General features: G+C 48.9%; 2 protein-coding genes across 2 annotated transcripts; both read right to left on the reverse strand.

The window, feature by feature from the left end:
- Positions 1-522: 522 nt before the first annotated feature.
- Positions 523-15950, reverse strand: KIF22 (kinesin family member 22). Its single transcript, XM_059036287.2, has 14 exons — positions 15866-15950; positions 8300-8495; positions 6849-6976; positions 6604-6758; positions 5942-6151; positions 5631-5861; positions 5341-5494; positions 5079-5214; positions 3025-3193; positions 2362-2530; positions 1911-1978; positions 906-1115; positions 753-812; positions 523-662 (listed from the first exon to the last, which is right to left on the reverse strand). The coding sequence occupies exons 1-14, from the start codon at positions 15948-15950 to the stop codon at positions 615-617; spliced, it is 2019 nt and encodes a 672-aa protein (XP_058892270.1). The 3' UTR covers positions 523-614.
- A 5271-nt stretch (positions 15951-21221) lies between these two features.
- On the reverse strand, positions 21222-22683 carry ZG16 (zymogen granule protein 16). The gene is given in 3 exon segments (XM_059036279.1): positions 21222-21540; positions 22250-22382; positions 22566-22683. Coding segments are annotated over 3 exon segments (570 nt in total).
- Between the last annotated feature and the right edge of the window lie 2461 nt (positions 22684-25144).

The raw sequence follows: 25144 nt of genomic DNA on the forward strand, positions 1-25144 counted from the left end.
GGTACGAGAGGGACTCTGGCGGGAGGAGGGACGGGGGAGCCACCCAGCAGCTGGAGTCGCCCTAAGCGCGAGACCCCTGAGACGGCCGCTGATTGGCTGACGATGGCGCAGGTGGTGGGCGCGCGGGAGACGGGGCGGCTTCTCTTTTCCCCCCTCAAAGATTCCACCCCCCGCCTCCCTCCACCAGCGGCCGTTATTTCGCGCGCACGCGCACAACCTCGCTGTGGTTGCCGAGCGGGAGAGTAGGGGAGCGCGCGCCGGGTGTACGGATGGGGCGGGGCTAAGCTCTAAGCGCGCGCCCGCCTAACGGTTGTCGTCTTCGGACTCTCGCGGTAGCTTTTTGTGTCCTCTCGGCCACCGTCCCTTCCCCCTCCCACTCCAGCGGTTTATTTACAATCCTGCGCTGCTTCGTGTTTTCCCAAAGATGGCGCCCAGAGAAGTTAACCCCCAAAGCTTGTGGCCCATCCCAAGAGCAATTATACCCCGGCCCCGCCCTCGCAGTCCCAAGAATCAGGCTGAAGCAACGGAGTGAAAACTGTATTTACAGGACAAGCAATTACACAAGGATTTAAAAAGATAAAAAAAAAAGGCAGAGTGAGGAGGAGAGCCGGCTGTCAGGAGGGCCCACAGTGCTGGCCCGCGGCAAGACCCAGGATGTTCGCCTGCAACACAGGAGGGAAAGGGAGAGCAGCGTTAGGGCCGGGCAGGGCACAGGCTAGAGGGAGGAGGGGACCCGAGTCTCGTGAGCTCACCTTAAGGAACGACTCCATCTGTTTCCCGGATATGCCCTCCACGCGTTCCAGGTCCTCCACCTGGCAGGACAGCAGCGATGGGGAAGGGGTCTAGGGAGTGCCAGGCTCCCCCCACCCAACTCCATTACGGGGCTGTCCTCCCTGGGCCATTACCTGGCTGAAGGGCCCGTGGAGCTCTCTCCAGCCCACGATGAGCTGAGCCTTCTTCTGGCCAATGCGCTGCAGGCTCCGCAGATCCCGGGCTGACCCTTCATTCAGCAGATCTAATATTTTTTGGCGCCCATGGGCCAGTAGCTCTGGGCTGATCTGTAGCTCCCAGCAGTCCTCACCCTTCTCCGGCTCTGAGGCATCCAGGGACTCCAGCTATGAGGCAGGAGGAGGTGAGTGACAGAAACAGCAGTAACAGCAGTGGTTTACTGCCGGGTGCTGTTCAGCGCCCGGCAGTAAACCACTCTGGACTCCCCTGCCAAGGATAGGAACCTAACAGCACCTACCTCCCCGCCCTCCCCAGCCTCTCTTTCCCTCCTGTCCAGTGTCTGTCCCAAAACCCTTCCGTCTGGTCACTCTCTGGGTTCTCATTTTATCCGACTTGTGAAAGAGTAGAATAGTGTTGCTGTGAAGATCAAATGAGCTAATGAATGTAAAACACATAGTATGCTCTTAAATCTGGTCCCTCATTTCTAAAAGGAAAGAATAAGCTCTTTCACCCCTAGGAAAGCACATAGAAGGTACTCAACAAGTGACACACTCCCGATGTCATCTCAGTTTTTAGGTAGGTCTTTCAGTGTTGTTTCATTTCTTGACTGTTTAGGCTGTTTGCCTAAATGGGCTCTGAAGTTTGTAGAGGGCAGGACCCAGGCTGCACACTGTACCTAGTAAGTAGCTACTGACTGAGAGCAAGAGCCATCAAGAAGAAAGGAAAGTAACAGGTGATGGACACCCACCCCACTAAGTACATTCATATTAGTACATTTCATCCCAAATGCCCTGTGAGACATCACTGCATTCAGAAGGTGAGCAACTTGGAAGAGTTGTAAATAGCTGATAAGTGTTCTGACAGGCCATGTAACTTTTTGGCCAGTACTCTTCCCACTAGAGCTCTCTACCCCTTACTTCTCCTGGGTTCTAGGTATAGCCTAAGCCTTCCGCTATTCTCACCTTTCTCTTCCGGCCTTTCTTCTTTAAGATATGGATCTCGGCATTTGGGTATGCTGCCTGCTCCTGAACTGAAAGCAAGAATTGTGAGCTGGAATCACAGCAGAGGCCACTTTTCAGCCCCCCTGGCAGCCACTTGGTTCTTCCATTACTGATTCCCCAGTTCCCCTCCAGCCTGAGTTAATCTTTTGTTCTGTTTCCACAAGACCTTTCGTATACCTGTATTTGAAACTAATCTCAGTTGGTCTTGCATGATAATCAGTCATGCACTGGTCAATCTACCCCCCATGGTACTAAATGCCCGAGAGCAGTGCACCCAGCTCTTATTTCACATCCTCCTCCCCCTTCCCATGGTGGGAGGACATGAGTGACATGAGGACAGCTGCTTCAAACACCTCTTTCCTTCTAAGATCTCTGTTATCTGGGCCCTCCTGGCCGCCAGAACCAAACTTACTCAGTTGTAGGGGCATCACCACAGCCTTTTTGAGGGGCTTAGCCACTGTGACTGTGCGGCGGGCAAGGGGTCGGAGCATTGTGGGAGAGCAGTTCTCTTTCTCCTTCGGGTGTGCAGCCTCCTGGGCCAGCACCTTGGCTTCCAGTTCTTTTTGCTTCATCTTAAGCCTCTGTTAGAAAGGATCAGGGAGAGATATGACCCAGAACCAACTTTAGGGCAGTAGATTAGGACAGTGAGTGTGCAGGGCGAGGACCAACAGGAGAAATTACCAGGAGACAACTGGAACCAATGTAATTAAGGGCTTTCTAATGATCAGGGCTGTCCAGAGGTAGAACAGGCTTCCTTGTGAAATACTGAAGGGAAGTTCAAGCAGAGAGTCCTCACTTAATATGAACTGAGTTGTAGGAAATGGCAATGTCTTGCATTTGTACTTTTACCTGGAATTTTTTTTTTCTCTCACCTCCTCACATCTGACCTCAATTATTTTTCAAAGTTCAGCCATGTTAAGGACATTCAGACAGAAGCTGGAGAACTGAGGGATTCCAGTGTTGGGTGAAAATTGGGTGCTGGTCCAGCCTTTCAGTGTTCTTCCCTATCTGAAGATCCTTGGGCTGCTTCTCAAGGCCAGTAGGAATCCCAGCCCCAACCCCCCCAAACACTTGCCTCAATTTCCAGATCCTTCGCCTCCACTGTCTTCATAAGCACCATCCGCTCTCGCCTTGGGGTGCTCAGCAGAGGGGTTCCCTGGCTCCCCTGGGAGCCCAGCAGACGGTCCAAGCTTAGAAGGCGCTCCACCATAGCTGGGTCCATGCTATTTAGCTTCTGTAGGGGGCTGAGCAGACAAAGAAGTTACTCTCCACTTACCTCTTCTCTCATCACCCTCTCCAGCCACAGATTCCCCTCATCCTGCCTTAACTTGGTGTTTCTGTGGTTCCAGAACCCTGGTGTTAACTTGCTAGGCAACCCTGAACAAGTCATCGAGACTCTCTGGGTGCTGTGCCTTCTTCAGGCGAAGGGGGATTGATCACTACCTGCCCAAGTAACCTCTCAGGGATCAATGAGAAGAAGCATTTAATGAACACCTGAGTGGCAGGTATTCATGGGGTCTAAGACACCGCCCTGCCCTGAAGGCACTCACTGTCTAACAAAGTAAGAGACCGTGATAAGGTGACAGCAAGGGCCAGGTCCCTGTCCATGTGGAGGGGCAGTCGTTGAAAGATTAACAGAGGAGGTCATCTTCAGCAGGGCTCTGAAAACCACTGAAGACCTCAAATGCCAAGCCTTTCTCCTATGAGCAGTAGGAAGGGCCCATTCAAACAGAGTCCTGACTTAATCTGAACAGGATAATGCCTAATATTTGTTCCTTCTGTCTGGAATATTTCCCCTCACATCTGATCTCAATTATCATTCAAAGTCAGTTTGATGCCCCCTTTCCCACCATGCCGGCTTGATTGTATATCTTCTTTCCTACACTGTGAACTAGCTCCTCAAGGACAGAGACTGTCCTGTTCTTTGTGTATAAGTGCCTAGAAGAGCAGGATCAGAAAATACGGGTGAACACAGAAGTCATTTCTTCCTTCCAGGCTCTCACAGAACAAGAGGATCCTCCTTATTGTGCTCTGTACTATTGACCTTGCATCATATACTGATGTTCCCATCTTGCCTCCTCTACTGAAACTTGAGCTCCCTGAGGTCAGGGTCTGTCTAGGTCTGATGTGCCCCATTCTCTGAGATTACCCAAGGTGCCTATCTGACAGAGACCCTGCCTGTTTCACACATAATACAGATGTACAGGTGTGTATGTTTCTCTGAGTCTGTACACATAGGAGAGGGAACTGCTGACAAATGGCTTAAGAAGGACAAGATTGAGAGATGGGGTTCCAAGTGAACACAAGCACCAAGCACCTTTTTATGTATGCCGTCCTTCCTTAACTACAATAGTCCCCTGGGACAGACTGTACACTAATACTTGGCTGCCTCAGGTCACATCTAGTCTTAGGACTTATAGAGTTTAGAGAACCTTTATTTAGGCTAGGGGTAGAAAAAGGACAAAGTTCAAACTGCAGCTGGTTCCTTGAAGGGCTAGGTGGCCAGACACAGAAAGCAAGACCACTAAACAGGGGTGACCTGAATATTAGTGCATACTGGGCCGTGAGGTGGGGCTATCAGAACCAGGGAGCGAGGCCACACACCTCCCTGGTTTAGAGGAGCTTTGTTTGGATTGAGGGTAGAAGCAGGGCAAAGTTAGGACAGCAACTGACTCAATGGAAAGTCACAGAAAGGTTGGACTCTAACATACAGACTGAGTCTCAATGAGACATCTCTCTTCATCTCTTATCTCCTTTGCTTTGCTCTTACCCTTGGGACCTGAAAGACCGGGTCCTCATTACTCCTTGAACCAGAAGCAAAAGTACTCATCCTTGAAACATCGGTGCCAAAATGTGAGATTTTGCTGACTGCCTAAAGGGGTTGGAAAACAGAAAGGCGGCTCTAGGAGCTCAAGGAGGAGCCTCCTTATGGCCCCCAGCTGCAGCATCAAGGCTGGAGGTTGATCTTAGCACTTCAGTGAATTAAGTAGAGTAGGATTTTGGTTGAATCCAGTGGAAGAACAAGTTTACAGCTCAAGGATCCGACAGGCTAGACCCAATGCTACTCTGCACCCAACCCAGACACAACAGGAAAGGGATTATGCCCAAGACCCCTCCCTCTCTGCTCACCTCAGTTTCTGGGAGGCAGAAGATGGAGCTGCTGGGGGTTCAGGACTCCCAGTCTCCTCTTCCTCAGGGCCTCGGGCTCTCTTTGCTTCTGATGGGCCTAGCAGTTCTTTCTTAGACAGTTTAATAGGTGCCAAGACTAGGGGAAGATGGCAGGGTAGGGAAAAAAGGGGGTGTCAACTTCTATGCTGATGCTTGGTGGATTCAGCAAACTCTCCAGCTGTCCCGACTGGGCCTTTCCACTCCTACCAACCCCAGTCCTCACCATGAAGCTGTAAGCTCTCATTAGTAAAAGGCCGATTGATCACCTCCTTGGACCTGGCTGCAAAGTTGAGTGCAGAGACTGTGTCTAGGTAGAAGCATCTCTCAGGGGCAATGTTGGCGATCAGGATGCTGTGGGCTGAGCCACCCAGAGAGTCCTGAGGGACGGGGATGGGGCAGGGTGGGTGGGTCAGAAGCCCCACCTTCCCCTTCCCTGACTGCTGTTCCCCAACACCCCAGCAGGCCTGAGAACCCCCTTCTCTAGCTCCTTTTACCCGAGATGGGAGGCCTGACCTGCAACAGGCGAGTAAGCTTGCTGTCCCGGTAGGGCACCCGAGGGAGGCCCTGGTTCAGCGCATCGACCACCTTGCCCAGTACGAAGAGGGAGGTGTTGATGGCTCCACTCTCCTTTAGCCGCAGGCCCTTGTTGCCTGTGCGCCGGTTGTCCTCTGAGCCAGCCAAGTCAATCAGGTAGAGTTTTCCCTCCCGCTGGCGAAATGGGGCCAAACGTTCCCGCTGATCCACCTGGGGGTAAGAGCAAGGGCTCCAGTTCAGCTCAGGCTCCAGGGGCTTCCCAGGTCCTCACCCCTGTCAGTGGGCCTCACCTTAACCAGGAGCACAGCGTGACTGCGGGAGGAGCGCTGGTTGAGCCGGGTGGCTCCTACTGTGCGATTTCGACTGGCTGGCAGGAAATGCCGCTCAAAATCAGCAAAGCTAGCGATAGGCTTCTGCGTGAGGCCCGGAATCAGGATGTTTCCTCGGCAGTCTTCTCGGATCACCAGGTCTCCTGACGAAGGTTCCAAGAGGTCTAATACCTGTTTGAGCAGTGGGAGGTAGGGCCAATCCTCCAGTTACAGGCTGCTTACTTCCTGGCTATCGGGCTCCTTTTCTCTGCTGATTCTCAGAGTTGTGCCATCCACTACCCCAACCTCTGTCTTTCCAGGTCTTACACCTTCTTGCTAGAGCAGAGCTTCATGTTCCAGAACTGGGTCTGATTTTTTTTTTTTTTTTTTTTTTTTGTGGTACGCGGGCCTCTCACTGTTGTGGCCTCTCCCGTTGCGGAGCACAGGCTCCGGACGCGCAGGCTCAGCGGCCATGGCCCACGGGCCCAGCTGCTCTGCGACATGTGGGATCTTCCCGGACCGGGGCACGAACCCGTGTCCCCTGCATCGGCAGGCGGATTCTCAACCACTGCGCCACCAGGGAAGCCCCTGGGTCTGATTTTGACCCTTTGTCTCTTCCCTCCCCGATCAGAAAGGGGCCTCACCTTTTCCTGATAGATCTCTAAATAGGACATAGTGACAGAGAGGGCCCAAGGTCGGCCCTCAGCGCCCTCCTCCCTTGTGAGCTGTAGGAGGTCCATGAGAGCCCGGGGAATCACCCCAGGTTGCTCTGGGCTGCCCAGCATTGTGTGCGTCTTCCCTGGAAAAGGAGTGGAAAGAGCTGTGAGAATTTCTTCCCCACTCCCGAGTCCTTTCTGACCCGTAGCTCTTCTGTATCTGGCTTCCTCACCTGCTCCTGTGGGCCCATAGGCAAGCACACTGGCATTCTGCCCTTCCAACAGGTGCCTTAGGATGGGCTGCACTGATCCTGCATAGATGTCCTGCTGAGAGCTCCTCTCCCCATAGAAAGCATCAAACCTGCAGGCAGGAAGAAAGGAGGGGATTAGTGGAGGGTTCCGTGCTCGCCCAGACCTAGAGGATAAAACTGGTCTCAGATTTAAGAGTCTCACTCGTTTTTCTTGCACAAAGACCTAAGAAAGCACCCACTGAACACCGTTCCATCGCAGTCTCTGTATTGGTGTAGAAACACAGAGATGAATTTGATGTCCCTGCTCTTGGGAGTTCTGCAGCCTGGTGGCATAGATAGATACTCATACTTTGCTGCAATTCAGGAAATGAAGATGAGAATGCAGTAGGAGGAGCAGCATTCTGCCTGGGGAAGGAGGATTTTGCCAGAGAAGGAAAGATACTCTAAGTATCAAAAATAGCACACAAACAAGACATGGTATGAAAGGGCAGGTTATATCACAGGATATATAGAAAGTAGTATTTGTACACCGTAATGGAGAAAAGAGAGGATGCTGCTTATGACTAGATGAGACTCAACACACCTGTAGTCCATTCACTGTACTCCAGAGGAGAAGCTGTGGCTAAGGCCACAGCAGGGATTAGTATAAGTGGAGTGTAGCATGTGTTAGGGGGAATGAGGCTGGAAAGAAACTGAAGCCAAATTGTCAAGGGCCTTGAACAGGGTTGGCAAACTTCTTCCATAAAAAGCCAGACAGTAAATATTTGGGGCTCTGAGGAACACATGGTTTCTCTCACAACTACTCAACTCTGCCTCTGCAGCCAGGCAGAAAGCAGCCACAGATAATATGTAAATAAACGAGCGTCGTTGTATTCCAATAAAGCTTTATTTACAAGAAGATTCTCGGCAGATTTGACCTGCAGACTGTAGTTTGCCACCCTCTGGCCTAGAATAACAGGCCAAGGAGGCTGAACTTTAAATCTCCAAAGGAATTTTCAAGTAGCTGCCCTTGTGAGTTCTGTCCCCAAACGTGGGTGGTTGTCTCCAACACCACCCAGCTGTAGCCTGGGTTGGCTAGCTGGTCTGTGCTCCCCCAACCCTTCCCACACCTCCCCAAGACCTGAGGTGGGGCTCCCCTGCTTACCTTTGCTGCTCCTTCCCCACTTTGTGCCTATTTCCCCTGGTAAGACCGTGAACAGTAACTTGTGTCTGATTCAGCCCCCGGTCTTCCCCACAGTATCCTACCTACTGAGAACCTGTCACAGTGGGCACCTATGAACGTTTTCTGAATGAACAAACGAAGGTGTGGCGAACAAAGCTGTGCTAAGGAAGGAGCAAGGATCCTCAGGAGGAAGGTCTGAGAAACTGGGCAAGTGAGAGTGTGAGCAGGCCTATAAGAGAGAGAATAGGAGGGAGAGTGGCCTGAACCTTACTGGTATTTGAGAGTCTCCTGGTGGTTCCTCCAGTTGGCAATCTCTAGAGAACAGCTGTCCAGGCCCCGTACACAGGGAGTATCATTTTCTCCAGCTGCTCCATCCATAAATGGCCGCAGTCGCACAGCTACCCTTACTCGAGCTGGAGGTGGGCGCTGGCCAGCTCCCACCTTGCTTAGCCGGCAGCGACCGGCCCCTGGAAGAAGATAATTTTTAGGTGTGAAGTATGGTGGTAGCTTTGCCGAGAAGTAAGGGTAGGGGTCTTGGAGGAGGAGGTAGTTAACTTAGCTGTGACCCCTGAAGGATGAGCAGGGTCACTGCCAAGCATTCCAGGCAGAAAGAAAGGCACGTGCAAAAGCCTGGAGGTGTGAAAGCACGGCCCCCTTGGAGAACTGGTGAGGCACGAGAACTGTGTGTTCTGTTGGTGAGGGCAAGCACAGAAGGGCAGGATGGAAGAAGAAGATGAATCAAATACATGGTCTCAGGCAGAGTGCAGTGGGGCGGGGTGGGGGGGGGTTGAAGGAGAGAGATTATCTATAGGCTGGGACTGTAAACCAGATCGCATACTTAGCAAACGTTAACATTTATGAAGCACTGACTACATGCTAGGCACACTTTAATCTCCATGGTGTCACTGAGAGGTAGCTTCTGTTAGTCCCATTTTACCAGTGAAGATGTTCGTAGAGGCACAGCAGCTCTTCCAAAGCACCTGTGTTTTATGCCTGGAGCCATGCGGCTATTACTTTATCTTGTACCATAATCTACATTGTGTCTTTCTGCTCTTCAGAGGAATAAGCAGAACAAAACCCCAGCATCTTGGTAGACTACAGACCCCCGTAACCTTGACGACAGAGGTAAGGAAGGAGGCCCGGAGGCTGGGGTCCTGCGGATACCACTGGGAGGGCTGGGGGCCACAGCTCATTTCGGGGGAAGCTCTTTCCACCCTGGCCATGCTGTGGGTGTCCCCAAGCTTGGCCTCAGTTCCTATCCCACTCAGTAAATAGGTCCAGTGGGGTGTAGACTGTAATGTATACACAAATAACATGGAAAATCTAGTTAAAATATGGATTTGACTTCAGTCCTTGGGGAGATGCCTAAGGTTCTGCATTTCTAGCAACTCCCAGGTGATGCTGCTACTGCTGGTGGGACACACTTTGATCAGTCAAGGTGTAGCAGACCAGGACCTCATGGGGTTGTTCTAGGATTAAAGGAGTTGACATATGCCCCTATCTAAAATCAGTTAATGAACTGCCTGACCTTTCTGTGCCTTTGTTTCTTACCTGGAGTTTATTATACATATAAATACATACATACATACATATGCCCCCCGCCAAACTGTTAATGATGGTTTTCTCTCAAAGGGGGATTATGTGGGTTTATTTTCTGTTACCCAGTTCTGTAATGCTGTAATGTTTGCATTAAAAAATAATAATAATGACACTGTGGACATCTTTGGAAGGGATAAGGTTAAGAGGCAGCCCCCATCCCTTTCTGTCCCAGCTCAGTTTGCAAAGGCACTAACATGCAGTCATCTATGGTAAGCTTTCTGTTTAGTTTGCTTCCCGTAATTAAATCTAAGTCATTTGGTGGGGGGGCTGGGGGGATTATGAATTATTTTTATCATCAGAAAACACAATTAAGATAAAACTAAAAAAAAAAAGCCTCTATTTCTGTTAGGATTGAATGGGCTGAAAAAAATCTTACGAGGAGGATATTTCTCTATTTTATATTGGAGGATACCATACTAGAACTCACAGCTAACAGCAGAATTCAAACCTAGATCTCATCTCTAAAAATCAGCTTTTTTTTTTTTTTTCTTCCAGTACACGGGCATCTCACTGTTGTGGCCTCTCCCGTTGCGGAGCACACGCTCCGGACACACAGGCTCAGTGGCCATAGCTCACGGGCCCAGCCACTCTGTGGCATATGGGATCTTCCCGGACCGGGGCACGAACCTGCATCTCCTGCATCGGCAGGCGGACTCTCAACCACTGCACCACCAGGGAAGCCCTAAAAATCAGCTTTTAATGAGGATGTCGTATTGCCTCCCTGTCATGTACCAACTGGGTACATGGGAAAGTTCTTGGTAGCTCTGACTCTCTCCTTTTTTGCTGGTGGTAGCAGCTGGTTGTTGGGAACCACAGGACTCATATAAGGCAAGAGGCTGGCCAACACAGAAACAGCAGGACAAAAAGGTGGACAGACTAACCCTGGGAAGAACCTTATGCATAAGTAAGGTATACACATAGCAGACAGTCCATTCCAAAAACTGGGCCTCGGACTTCCCTGGTGGTCCAGTGGTTAAGAATCCGCCTTCCAATGCAGCAGACGCAGGTTTGATCCCTGGTTGGGGAACTAAGATCCCACATGCTGCAGGGCAACTAAGCCCACACGTCACAACTACTGAGCCCATGCGCCACAACTACTGAGCCCGTGTGCTGCAACTACTGAGCCCGTGCACTCTAGAGCCTGCATGCCACAACAAAAGATTCTGCATGCCCCAAGGAAGATCCCACATGCCACAATTAAGACCCAACGCAGCCAAATAAGTAAATAAATAAATATTTAAAAAACCAAAAACTGAGTCTCTGTTCCTTCATCTGACAAATGAAGCTAGTAACACCATTTCTCACTTTAAGGTTTACAAAGCACTTGGGCATCTAGTTTTCACTTGACCCTCATGGCAATCCTAAAAGTCAGAAGTAAGTGGAAACCTGCAGATGCACCTGTTCAGATAAGAAAGCTAAGATGCAAAGAGGTTCACTGACTTGTCAAAAAAGTGTGCAGGAGCCTCTCCTTTCCTATCTTTCCCAGGGTTTTTTTGGTGAGAACAGAGAAATATGGCAGATACAGAAGCACTTAAGGAGGTTCAGTGATCAATACAAAGGGAAGTCTAGTGTTGAAGAAAGAGCATAGACTCTGGCTAGACAGAGCTGAATTTAAATTCCAGCTCTAACACTTATTAGCCTGTGACCCTGGTCAAGTGATTTAACATCTATATGCTGCCCCAGTTTCCTTGTCTATAAAATGGGGTGGGGAGGGCCTTGGAAGAGCTTAACAAGGACTGAAAGAAGTAAAAAGTCAACAGAGTAACCAGTACATAGTAAGTAGGTTGGTAATAATTCAAGGTTGGAAAAAATTCAAGGTAAGATGGCCTGGGTTCTAATCCCAGCTCTGCCACTTACAACTAATAAATAATCTGGGGAAATGATTTTCCATTCCTGTGCCTCAATTTCCACACCTGTAAAAGTGGGAATAAATAAAAATAACTACTCGTTGGGCTGTTAATGCAATAATAAGGTAATTCATGTAAAAGTGCTTAGCACATCACTAGTACTTGATAAAAGCTCAGTAAGTGTTTTATTATATATTCATCCATTTTCCAAATGAGGAAATGTCAGTATAGAGAGGTTAGCTAGGTTGCCCATAGTCAACACCTAGCTAGTGACAGTTTAAGATGAAGGTCTAACTCCAAAGTTCATTATGTGATTCCTCAGGCCTTCTCAGCCCCTTCATCTTTGTATCCCCATGGGCCTTAGAGTCGGAGACAAGTTCCATCTACTAGCTGTGTTACCTTGGGAAGGCTTCTTAACCTCTTCAAGGATGAGTTTCATTTTTTTTTGCTTTTGGGTAGTTACCTTTTTAAAAAAATTATTTATTTTTGGTGGTGTTGGGTGTTCGTTGCTGCGCGCGGGCTTTCTCTAGTTGCGGCGAGCGGGGGCTATGCTTCCTTGCGGTGCACAGGCTCCTCATTGAGGTGGCTTCTCTTGTTGCAGAGCACGGGCTCTAGGCGCATGGGCTTCAGTAGTTGTGGCACGTGGGCTCAGTAGTTGTGGCTCAGGAGGCTTAGTTGCTCTGCAGCATGTGGGATCTTCCAGGACCAGGGCTCGAACCTGTGATCCCTGCATTGGCAGGCAGATTCTTAACCGCTGAGCCACCAGGGAAGCTGAAGCCTTAGTTTCTTGTTATAAAAATGACAGTATCTACCCTCATAAGACTGTGAGGAGTGAGAGAAATAATGTACATACAATGTTTAGCACAGTGCTGGCAGTAAGTACTCAGCAATGTCAGCTATTGTTATCGTTATTGTTATACTCTTTCTCTTGCTACTCACTCCCCTCAAGGCAGCAACTCACTTCTGCCCTCAGCAGGGTCACCAATGACCTCCTTACTGCTAAATCCAATAGGCAAGCTCAGTCCCCATCCTGTTTGACTTTGCAGCAGTATTCAACACCCTTGATCTGCTTTCCTTTGGGAAACGTACTTTTCCCTTAGCTTCCCTGCCACCCACCAGCTCTCTATTCACTCCTTCTCAGTTTCTGCCAGTCTTAAATGCTTTTCCTAAACTCCTTCTATCCTCTCTCTAGATCAGGGTTGCACAATTTCTGCACCATTGATATTGGGGGCTGGACAATTCTTTGGGGGTGGGGCCCCCTGTGCACTGTAGGAAGTGTAGCACAGAGCCCCCCCCTGCCTCACCAGTGTAACAACCAAAAATGTCTCCAGACATCACAAATGTCCCCACGGGGTACAAAACGGCCCCTAGTTGAGAACCACTACTGACTGACTAATCATGGGCAAGGTCACCTGCTCTCTTGGCTTCAGATACCACCTCAAAGCTGATAACTCCTAATTGACACCTCCACACCACAGGCTCTCCTGAACTTCGGATCTGCATTCCCAGCTGCTGCCCTGACACCTCTTCTTGCATGGTTCTCAGGTATTTCAAACTCCACCCATCTTAAACTGAATCCTTCCCCATCTCTCTGCAACCCCATCTTCCTTCTATGCTCTCTAATGTAAATAAATGGAACCAACGCCAAAGATGGAAGAGTCTTTCTTAACTCCACCTTCTCTCTCATTTCCCACACCAGTTCTTCATTAACATCTGTCAAGTCTACCTTTTTAAATAAGTCTACTTCTCTCCACCCCCACTGCACAATCTTTGCCAAGGTTGTCTTCATCTCAACAGCCTCTCAACTGGTCTCCTTGCCTCCAGTCTCATTCCCTTCCAATCATTCTCCCTCCACTTCCTTCCTTGTATTGTAAGCCCTCAGTCATAATGAATTTCCTTCAATTCCTACAACACACCAAGTTTTCTCACACCTTTGGGCCTTTGCATATACTATTCTCTCTCTGGAATATCTTCCTTACCATCTCCTGCCGCCTCCCAAGCAATTGAGGTAAATCCTTACACCTTACTTCCTCTAAAAAAACCTTCCCTTGTAAAATTACTGCCCCATTAAGGCTCTGTTAGGTGAGCCCATGGCTCTCTTTAGCTTCTCCATTCAAGCACTCATTACACTCCACCGTAACTGCATATCTGTCTGTCTTCTCCAAGTAACTGTGAACTCTGCTCACCTTTATATTCCCAATGCCAGGCACAGACTAGGCTCTCAGGGAATATTTGCTGAACAAATTAAGATCTGACTGACTAACATAAAACATTGGCTTGTTCGTTTCCTGTTTTCTTCATAAAAGTGGCCACTGCAATTCTTTCCTCAAAGCTCACAGTCCAGGGGAGGACAGATGGAGAGGCACATGCACACATCTGCCAATGGTAGAACAGTCTATCGCTTTCACCATAAAAGCAACTTCAAGTTTGGGCAAAGCTAGCACTTCTAATTATTTCTCTTTTTAAAAAATTTATTTATTTATTTTTGCTGTGTTAGGTCTTCGTTTCTGTGCGAGGGCTTTCTCTAGTTGTGGCAAGCGGGGGCCGCTCTTCATCGCGGTGCGCGGGCCTCTCACTGTCGCGGCCTCTCTTGTTGCGGAGCACAGGCTCCAGATGCGCAGGCTCAGTAGTTGTGGCTCACGGGCCTAGTTGCTCCGCGGCATGTGGGATCATCCCAGACCAGGGCTCGAACCCGTGTCCCCTGCATTTGCAGACAGGTTCTCAACCACTGCACCACCAGGGAAGCTCTCTAATTATTTCTCCTAATTTTCCCCTCTCCCACAATTCCCAAGCTTCATTCAACTTAACTTCTTTTACTGATGAGGAAATTGAGCCAAAGAGAGCATCTTTGGCCTCTCTTTACATCATAAATAAGAAATTGATCATTTGGTGGTCTTTTCGTCCCACCAAAGCCTGGCAAACTCCTATCCAACCTTTGAAACCTACTTCAAATATCACTTCCATAATGAAGTCTTCCCAGAATACCCAAGGGTTTACTTCTGCTTCTGCGCTCCCTATAGCAGTTTATACATATCTCTCGTTGCTTTTCATGTTATGGATTTATATGACTATCTCCTGAAACAGACTATAAGCTCTTCTAGGGAAGAGACAATGTTCATTCAAGCATTTTTATGATATCCACTATGTACCAGACACAGTGGGTCTTAGAAGGGTGATGGGGGGTTGTGCTCAGACAGCAGGACTATCATGTGCTTGGGCATAATGGTTAAGGGCAGAGGCTCTGGAATCAGACTGCTTGGGTGTGAATTCGGACCCCAATATTTACTAGTTGTGTTAGCTTTTTTTTTTTTTTTTTGCGGTACGCGGGCCCCTCACCGCTGTGGCCTCTCCCATTGCGGAGCACAGGCTCCGGGCGCGCAGGCTCAGCGGCCATGGCTCACGGGCCCAGCCGCTCCGCGGCATGGGGGATCCTCCCGGACCAGGGCACGAACCCGCGTCCCCTGCATCGGCAGGCGGACTCCCAACCACTGCGCCACCAGGGAAGCCCTAGTTGTGTTAACTTTGGGCAAGCTTTTTAACCCATCTATGCCTCAGTTCCTTCATCTGTAAAACAGGAACAATAACAGTAAACCACCTCATAGCATTGTGTGGAGATTAAATAATTCATCACCATAAAGCACTTACAACTGTGCCTGGCACCTAACAAGGGCTCAACCTGTGTTTGACATCCTACTAGACAGCTGTTTCTTCACAGGGTCTGACAAACACTAAGGTCTCAAATAAATTACTATGGTGCCCATTATAATCACTGATCAGAATTCAGTCTACAGGAAGAGAGCAGAACAAGATTCTGAATGTCCTTAACAGCCTTTCCAACCCTAAAACAGTGCTGACTGCCAAGGCTAGAGTGTAAGGAAACAAACAGTCCCCTATTTCCCTTTTCTGTGATCTCAGCACACCCTATGCTGTCAACTCACACCCAGCTGCAGCCCGTCGGAAACTCTTACCTTTCTCAGGGATCTCCCTGCACCCAAACAACACGTCATACACGAACCCTTCCTCCATACGCGCATCCAGCTCCCTTTTGACCCTATGGTTAGAGTATTAGCTACTTTTCGCTCGCTTACTCTTGTAATCTGAGATGGGTCATTGTCCCCATTTTACGAAGAAAACTGAAGCTCACAGGGGAAAAGTGCGCTGGGCTCAAAAGTGCGCCGGAACCAGGTCTCAACCCGGGTCTACTGATCTGCGTCGAGAGCAAAAAACAGTGAGGAGGAAGCAGCCTACGACTCCCACACTCCCAGCTTCACCCCCCCGCCCCCGCGCTATTCCTGGGTCTCCCGGACAACTTGCGGAGCCGGGACCGGACTCGGACCTATCGCCCTACAAGTCTCCAGACCACGGCACCCACCCTACCCGAGGTCGCGTACCCGAGGTCGCAGCCGCCATCTCGCGTCGCCTCCGCGCCGGGACCCCCGCGTCCATACTACTACTTCCTTGGGCCCGCCTCTCCATTCGAATTTCCCGCTGCCCCGCCCTCTTTCCCGGGGTCCACCAATCACGGCTACCTGCCGCCGGAAGCCCCAGCTTGTGCCTCGCCCCTATTCCGCCCTCTAGGGCTCGCCTCCGAGTCCTGCAAGAAAAAGTTTCCCCTGGAGTAGAATGCATGCGCGCACGTCGGCTACGCGGCCGTTGACGTCCGGCTGGCGCTCGCGCGCAAACTCCGGAGCCCGACGTGTTGACGACAGTGGCCGTCGGGGGCGCTGGTGAGCGCCGTCCGGCACTGGGTTCCTTTTACCTTCTGGGTTTTGAGGCATAGATTTGCGTTGTGTGGAGTTTTCGCCTCATTTTTTTACCCCCTCAAATAACTACGAATTTTGGTACGAATCAAGCAGAGGGTGATCGAAGGCACTTAATCGATTTATCCAAAAATTTCTCTGAACTGAATACAATTTTTGCTATTCTAGTGGCAAAATAAGACACATTATAGGAATAAGGAATATGTTCGCGGAAACGGGATTATTCTAAACGACTAGTAGTGTTCTTCGGTTTTACAATTTCTTGCTTCAAAAGTTGTTTCTCGCGCTTGTGAGGCGGGAATTGTTTTGTGGGTTTGGGGACTTGCCCTCAGGACAAGTCAACGGTGCTTTAACATCTGGTCACTAATTTAGGTCAGGACCAGGCTGGCTGGATTGTGGACAGTCACGCTGCACTCACCTCTTGCTGAGCCCACAGCCACTCTGGGGTGCAGAGGCCAGGTGACATTTGTGTCCCCTTATGTCGCATGTCTGAGCCGAGGAGACCAGCTCGGGTGTTCTTTACTCTGTAACTCAGCATTCAACACGTCGGAATGAGGGTTAAAACATTGCTCGGTCTGTTACTTAGTCAACTTCACCCTTGGTCCCATGTCCTGTGGGTTTAGTCGTCTGTTAAGTAGTTCCCTATCCCTTCTGGAAGCTTAACCAGGGATGATCATCCCATCTTTGAGCTCCTGGTAGGGCCCTGATTTAGACATTATGTCCAGCCTATCAAAAAACAAATATTAGACCAGTGGTTCTCAAATTGGGGGGCCTTGGAATCCCTTTGAATTCTTAAAAATTGAGGCCCCAAAGATCTTCTGTTTATATGGACTTTATTTATCCATATTTACTGTGTTAGAAATGAATACAAGTTTAAAACATATATTAATGCACTGAAAATTACAGAAACAAATACGTAGAGACAGAAAGTTGATTAATGGTTGCCAAGGGATGGTAAGGGGTTGATGAACTGGGACTGTTGCTAATAGGTATGGAATTTCTTTTGGGGGTGATGGAAATGTTCTGGAATTAGACAGTGGTGATAGTTGCAAAACATAGTGAATGTACTAAAAACCACTAAAATTTACACTTACAAATGGTAGGTTTTATGTTATGTGAATTATATCTGCATTTTAAAAATTGCCAAAAATTACAATAACAAACCCATTACATAGAACATAGAAAACATTTTAATTTTAAAATGACTGTTTTCCAAAGCAAAAAAATAGTAACAAGAGTGGCATTGTTTTACATTTTTACAAATCTAATGTCTGAGTCAAGACAAAATACCAGGATTCTCGTGTCTGCTTCTGTAGTCAGTCTGTTGTAATATCACACATCATATAACCTAACCTCTTGACAACTCGACAGTATACCCAAGGAAGAATGCAAGGGAAAAAGTCAAATGGCATCTCAGTTTTATTATGAAAATAATTTTGACATTGGAGACGTCTGAAAGTGTCTCAGGGATCTTCAGAATTTCCAAGACCACACTTCGAGAACGATTAGATGACTAGCAGTGTGGTCTTCCCTGCACTTTACACAGGGGCTGTTCATGTTTTCACATTTGTTGCCAGTTCCCAGATATTTGGTAAGATACCTGCCAGAGATAGTGGAAAGAGCATAGGTCAGGGAGTCAGGGCTTCTGAGGTTGAAAAACTAGCTTATGTACAGGGCTTTGTTGCCAGGCCGCCTGGGCTAGAGATATTTAGCCTCTTTGTGCCTCCATTTCTTCAGCTCTTGAAAGGGAATAATGGTTGGATCTGCTTCCTAGGGATCTGCATCTGCCTGGTGGAAACTAGGATTGTTAAACAACTGATATTCAAAGAGAATAAGATAATTCCGTTCACAGTGTTCAGTTGTAGTGTGCTAGCCACTGTCTTAGGTGGTGGGGGTACCATGGTGAACAAAAAGGCAGATGTGGTTCTTATTTTCCTGGAGTTAATTTGTTTCGTGGGGGAGATGGGTGTGGGGCTGGGTGATGGTGACAGACAATAAACAAAGAATTATAAGGGAGGGGTATCAAGATCTGCATCTGCCTGGTGGAAGTTAGGGTTGTTAAACACCTGATACTCCAAGAGAAAGAAACAGTAATTTTTTAAAAAAACTTCCAAACTGGATCCTTAAGTAGCAAAGGAGAGCAGAGGAAAGTTGAATACAAGAGCTTACGCCATAAAAATTGGAAAGAGACTGGTGGATGAAGCAGATAATTCTGTCCTTCAAGCCTAGGAAGATTAAATGAGGGTCATCTGGGACAGCAGGCATAGGAACAGTGATGAGGAAGAGAACGCAGGCTGGAAAAGAGAGAACCAGACTTGGGGGGCGAGGTGAAGAAGGAGGAATCCTCAGGTAATAGAGCACCATGGGTGTCCAAGAAGCCATGCCAGTCTCCCCCACGTGGACACCCTTTCCTTCATTTCATGTACAATCAATTATATAAGAGCCACGGGGCGGGGGGGTGGGGGGGTGGACACTACCCAGGGGAGCTCCTGGGGATCCGGCCGAGCTGTACACAGGCCCTTTCCTAAACACAGGCCCTTTCCTAAAGGCACCGAGGTGGGCAAGTTTGCTGTGCTCACTGGAATGATGAGGCTTGTTCTGCAGAGGTTGCCTTGAGAAGACAAAAATGAATATTAACGTTTAAAACAAAACAAAATATTGTAATCGCTAGAACCAGATCCTAGCAGGGGATATTTGGTAAATGTGTGATTAGCTTAATTCAGCAATTTTTTTTTTTTTTTTTTCGGTACGCGGACCCCTCACCGCTGTGGCCTCTCCCGTTGCGGAGCACAGGCTCTGGACGCGCAGGCTCAGTGGCCATAGCCCATGGGGCCAAACGCTCCGCGGCACGCGGGATCCTCCCGGACCGGGGCACGAACCCGTGTCCCCTGCATCAGAAGGCAGACTCTCAACCACTTCGCCACCAGGGAAACCCAATTCAGCAATTGTAAAGCTTAAGGTGTTTTTTTTTTTTAAATTAATTAATTTATTTTTGGCTGTGGTGGGTCTTAGTTTCTGTGCGAGGGCTTTCTCCAGTTGCGGCGAGTGGGGGCCACTCTTCATCGCTGTGCGCGGGCCTCTCTCTGTCGCGGCCTCTCCCGTTGCGGAGCACAGGCTCCAGACGCGCAGGCTCAGTAGTTGTGGCTCACGGGCTTAGTTGCTCCCTGGCATGTGGGATCTTCCCAGACCAGGGCTCGAACCCGTGTCCCCTGCATTGGCAGGCAGATTCCCGACCGCTGCGCCACCAGGGAAGCCCTAAAGCTTAAGTTTTTAAGTAAGGGGATATTTTCTTTAATCATAATTTCCTGCCAAAACCTAATGTGTAGACTAGATAAGAGCCAGCAATCCTTTCCCTTAGTCCCCTTGTGCCATGCTGCCTCTGAGGTGCTTGTGCCTTAAGTGGGCATAGTGTGAAAACAGAGGCTTTCCTACAGTTGACCAGATATCTGATCTGTCAAAAATCTGTCAGATTCAGCCATAAAAACGATTGAAATACTGATACATGCTATAACATGGATAAAACTTGAAAATATTATGTTAAATGGAAGAAGCTAGACATAAAAGGCCACATTGTTGTATAATTTGATCTGTATGAAATGTCCGTAATAGGCAAATCCATAGAGACAGAAAGTAGATGAGGGTTACCAGGGCCTGGGGGAGAGGAGAATGGAGAGTGACTACTTAATGGGAATGGGGTTTCCTTTGAGGTGGTAAAAGTATTCTGGGATTAGAGAGTGGTGATGTTTGCACAGTTTGTGAATATACTAAAAACCTCTGAATGGCACACTCTAAAAGGGTGAATTTTGTATTATGTGATTTATATCTCAATAAAAATATAATTACAGTGGCATAGTATTCCATTCCATGGAATTGAGAGAAATAAAGGAATTTTTTATAAAAACAGGCTAGGCATAAGTTCGTGTAATGTTAATATTTCTTTATAAAATTACATGTGCGTGACTGTTATCTTTGTCTAATTGTGAAGAAATGTGACTGGGATTCTCTGGGATGTGTATAAACTTACTGGGAGCAATGAGTAAGTTCCCCCACCCCCCATCACCACCACGCACACAAAAAAGAAAACAAACAAAAAACTGTCAAAAACTTAGGACCGGGGAGCTAGAGTCCTAAGAATTATTTCCCAAGCAACTTTGTATCCTTGCTGAATCTATCCAGTCACCCTAATGCTTCCCCTGAACTCTAACCAGCCCCTTCTCTTCATAGAAACCCATGATGGAAATCTCTACCCCCCACGCCCCCCCCCACCTTGGGATGCCCTTGTTTTGAGGGTGATATTGGCAGATTAGAAGCTGTTGGGGAGGTGGTGGCTTCCTGAGGAAAGAACTGCGGTTTGAGAGAGCTGAGCAAGGACACCAGGGCTTATGAGTAAAGGTGGGGAGGAACTAGGCTGGGGTAATAGGCAAAGCCCTTGGCAGGAACTTAGGCTAAATTTTGGGAGTCAGGTGGGTTCTGGGAAATAACAAAGGATGATAGCTCAGGCCACCCACGTACAGTGAGTGGGTTAAGGTCAGGAGAGTGAGGTGACAGCCTTTTGGTGGAGAGGCATATCTCAAGGGGAAGACAAAGGGGAGAAAAGGGCTGGAGAATGGAACATCTGGGGTTTTCTCAATAAGCCACAACTAGGTCTTACCTTCAGCCTTAGAACTCCAGTTTGGGTAAACACTTGAAGAAAAGTATTGGTGCAGGCCAGAATCTTATCTCTTCTTAATAAATTGTGAAGAAAAGCCCAGGATTCTTACACCTCTCTCCCTCATCCTCGCACTCTTCCCCAGATTGACGTCTGACAAATAGCCAGAAATGAGACTCACACATCCATACCCAGAGTCAAGAGGTGGATCCCAGCTGCAGGCACCCATACACACACTAGCTTCAGCCATGCCCTTTTATTATTTATTTTATTGAGACAGGTGGATGGTGGTTAGTGGTGAGGGGTTCCCACACCCCCACTGCAGTGTTGCAGGACAACTCAGCAGCTCTCATGTTCACTGGGGTAGACATCCCAGTGGAAGCCAATGGCATTGATAATGGATCGGCCAGATTGGCCACTGATGAATCGTAGCACAGTGTTGGGGTACGAGGGGACAGCTTTGAAACTCGTGCCTCTGTCTTTCCCAAAAGTCAAGAAGTGGGACTTGTCAGTCACAAAGACCAGCTTTCTCAGGTGGTTCTTGTACTTTCCTGACACCTGGACCACTGATTCCCCAGGGTACAGAAAGATCTCCTTCAGGTCTCCCAGTTTGCCACCCACATAATCGCTCCACACCTTGCCGTAGCACACCTGGAGACTAGGGGCAGGGGTGAGGAGGGAAGGAAGGGAGACACTGAGTAAGGTGATCAGAATTCAGGACCTCTTGGCCCACAGGCTGAGACCTTCAGACTGGTGACAGGGATGACAAAACCCCTGCCAGTCCCACAGAATGTGAGGGTTGGCTAAGCCCTCGGAGATCATACATGGAACTTCAACTCCTCATTTTGCTGACAAACAGGCTCACAGAGGGGAAACAACTTGCCCAGAATCACCCAGACAGTGAATATCAGAGCTTGAATTTGAAGTCTACACTCCCACCAGGCCCCCACCCCCTACTCGAAACAAGAAAAGGGATTTTTCAAACATCTGAAAGGCTCCGATGAGGGAAGAGACTTGTCCATGCTGTGCTAGGATACAAATCCAGGCTCAGAAGGATAAAGTTTTGGGAGAGCCATCAAGCAAAGATGGAGGATGCCAGAGGGGATTTTAACCTTAGGTGGGGGGAAAACTAGACAACTTCCGGGTCCCTCTGGGTCGATGGTATATGATTTACCTAAGATCACAAGTGTGGGAGTGTTAGGGGTTTCGACAGCACAGGTCTCAAATCCAAGTCCTCTAACAATTTTTCCAAATCATGTTATCCCTGTGACTTGATTGAAACAGATGTGACCCAAAGTGACTGAGAAATTCACAATTTAGTAAGATCCTAGAAGGTCCCCAAACCACAGAAACACAAAGACTCTTACCCTACGATGTAGTATCTGTTAACTCAGCCATGAATGGCAGTGATGGGGCCATCCAGCTGGTTTCCAGAATGGGAGAATCGCTTTCCTCCATGGCCTCCATACTCTCCACTGAAAGAGGAGAACCTGGCCTGAACTGGAGGGAAAGGAGGAGTTGGGAGGAGAAATCCCCCGAGAGCTCAGATTTTCCCCACCACCCTTATTCCTCCCGCAACTCAGTTCCCACCACCCCAAGTCAGCCACTGACGGCCTTGGCCACCAGCAGTACAGGAAGCTGCTTCCCCTGACTCTACTGCTGGGCTCCTGGTTTCTCACTTACTCTCACTGGCAGAGGCTGATGCACAAAGAAGGGCAAGAAAAGCAACGGTCAGCATCCTGGGGCTGGAGTGGGAAGAAAGGAGAAAGTGAACGTTTACCCTTATCCCTCCAGATATCATTTACCCAGGCACCCCTGATCTCCAGCTGAGGCTCGGGTTTCTTGGTCCTTCAGCTCAGACCTCGTCCACCCAGTCTTGGTCTTAGAAAGAATTGTCCACAGTCTCTAGTCCTGTTTGTCACAAATACTGTCTTATGTGTCCTCAATCCCTCTGCCTCTCTCCGGTCTGGCTACAGCCAACCCTCCTCTTCCCTCCCAAGCCAGATCAATCCTGACCTTCTATCTGAATTAAGCTGTGTCAAGGCCTGTTCCCTCCTGGCACAAAGCAGGAAAGGAGTTTTCTGAAGAAGAAGTGGAGGACATCTCCAAATCCTAGAGATGGTTGAGTTTATCAAACCAGGAGTTGGAGCAAAACCTAACTGAAGTAGGCCTGTGGTAGATTGGCCCAGTCTGTGGGACATCTGGGGCACAGTTTCAATTCCTAGTTTCATCCTAGTCTCAAATCAGAAAAAAAGGAGCATTTTAGAGGTGTGTCTCTGGGTCACTTGGAGAGCGAAGGTGATGATAGAAGAGACAGCCAACACCACTGTCCAAGCAGATCTGGTGCAGGTGGGATAGACTGAGAAGTTGGAGAAGAAATCAGAACCAGCTTAAGATAGGAGGTGCCAGGCACCTGGTCTATTTGTCATAGCTCCTTCTCCACTAACACAAATCTGGCCGTAGGTGTATCCCAGGTGTCCCCAGTCCTTCAGTTGAGATCCAGATATCCTTACACCTAAGACTAGCTCACACCCAGATGCCCCGGTTAGCTGACACACAGGTCTCCCCAGCCATTCAATCCAGGAAGCCTCTTCTTCAGCTCAGCTTGAATCCCCTCTAATTCAAATCCAGGCATCCCTGTCACCCCTCAGCCCACGCCTCTGCCACCCCTCACCTGGCAGTTTCAAGTGCAAAGTAACCCCCTGGAAACTTCCAGGTCTTTTATACCTAGTCCAGGCCCTCCCCCTGCTCTTTATTGTGTGAACCTCACCTCCTGAGCAAACATGATCAAACTCTTAGGAAACTCTTAGCAAACTCTGACAAACTCAGTTGTCAGGCAGGGTCTGGAACATCTTATCCTTCCCCAAGAGTTACAGGTGGTGGGGTGGGGTCAACTCTGGACCAAAGCCCAGATCTCAGGAGAGGCAGAATAAACTTGAGAAAAGATCACCAACCGAAGGGCCAGCTGCTTTGGGTGGGTAAACTTCCTAATCAACTCTGGGTGTGGTCCAAGGTTCTCCTTCCCCTATTTGGTTTCTGCTGGTGCCCTCACCTGCAATCTGCCATCTTTCGGGATAAACATTGTCCTCTGCAGGTATTTGAAATATAGATTCTCCTGGAAAGGGATTACACTTCCAACACCTTATACTTAGGAATGCCTACGATTTGCCAGACATTTTTTTCTCTCCCCTTATATTTTATATGAAAAAATCCAGAGTATAGAAAAGTTGAAAGAATTGTACAGTGAACATCCCTATGCCCACCATGTAAATTCTATCTTAATATTTTGCTGTACTTTCTATTTTGTCCATTCATCCATCCTCGATCTGTCAGACTCTTCACAAACATTTTCTCTCTGAGAATGGTGACTTGAGGCCGCAGGACACCTGGAGATCCCCCTCCCTGGAACAGATAGAGTCAGTCCAGCGGGCAAGTGGGAAGCTGAGGAAGTAAAAGCAGACAGGTCCTCCTCTGGGGGCAGTTCTGGGCCCTCAGGACTCCTGGGCGCCATAGCTGAATCTTCCTGGGGCTGTAGCCCACACAGGGCAACGGCTCCCTCCTGTAGGTCTGAAACTTCCCCGGGGTTGGTGTCATCGACTTCTTCTCTTTGCCAGCTCTTCTCTTCTGGGGCCCCACTAGGACTGGCCCTCTGACCCACTGTGTCAGCAGGGCAGAAAGACAGAGCCCAAGGAGGGGCTGGAACCCTTAGCCTTGGTTAGTAACGATCAGGAGCGTGGCGTTCGGAGTACCCCACCCCCTTATAGGCTCACTATCTGGGACTGAGGACTCGTCCCAGGAAACACAGGGAGCCCCACCCTGAGGAGCCGGAAGTAGGGTGGGGCTTCTGGCAGGGAGATTCCGGGAGCTAGGAGGGCAGCCAAGGATGCACCGTGTGATCTCCCCTCTCCAACCTTCTGCATGTCCAAAACGAGCACAGCCTGGTGACAACTTTTACTTCATTCCAGCCATTTTGTTCTCTTATGGCTTTTGTCCTTTCTTTGTGCTTGCCTTTCTTTCCTGCTTCTCTCTCCTTCCTTTAATGTTAGTCTAACTAACATTATTAAGTTAGTTAGACTAACTAACTTATAGGGACTGGGGCAGGTCCCTATAAGCAATGGAAGGCACCCCTGCTCCAGTGCTACAGGCAGGGAAAGTCCAAAGCTTTCCCAAGCTTTCTGCTATCACAGGCAACTTACACTCACTGTCTCCTCTGCCCCCTTAGCAAAGCGACTAACTCAGCACATGTTTATGGAGCATCTCTA

The sequence above is a fragment of the Kogia breviceps genome, chromosome 14 (assembly GCF_026419965.1).
Source record: "Kogia breviceps isolate mKogBre1 chromosome 14, mKogBre1 haplotype 1, whole genome shotgun sequence".
Taxonomy (NCBI): Eukaryota; Metazoa; Chordata; class Mammalia; order Artiodactyla; family Physeteridae; genus Kogia; species Kogia breviceps.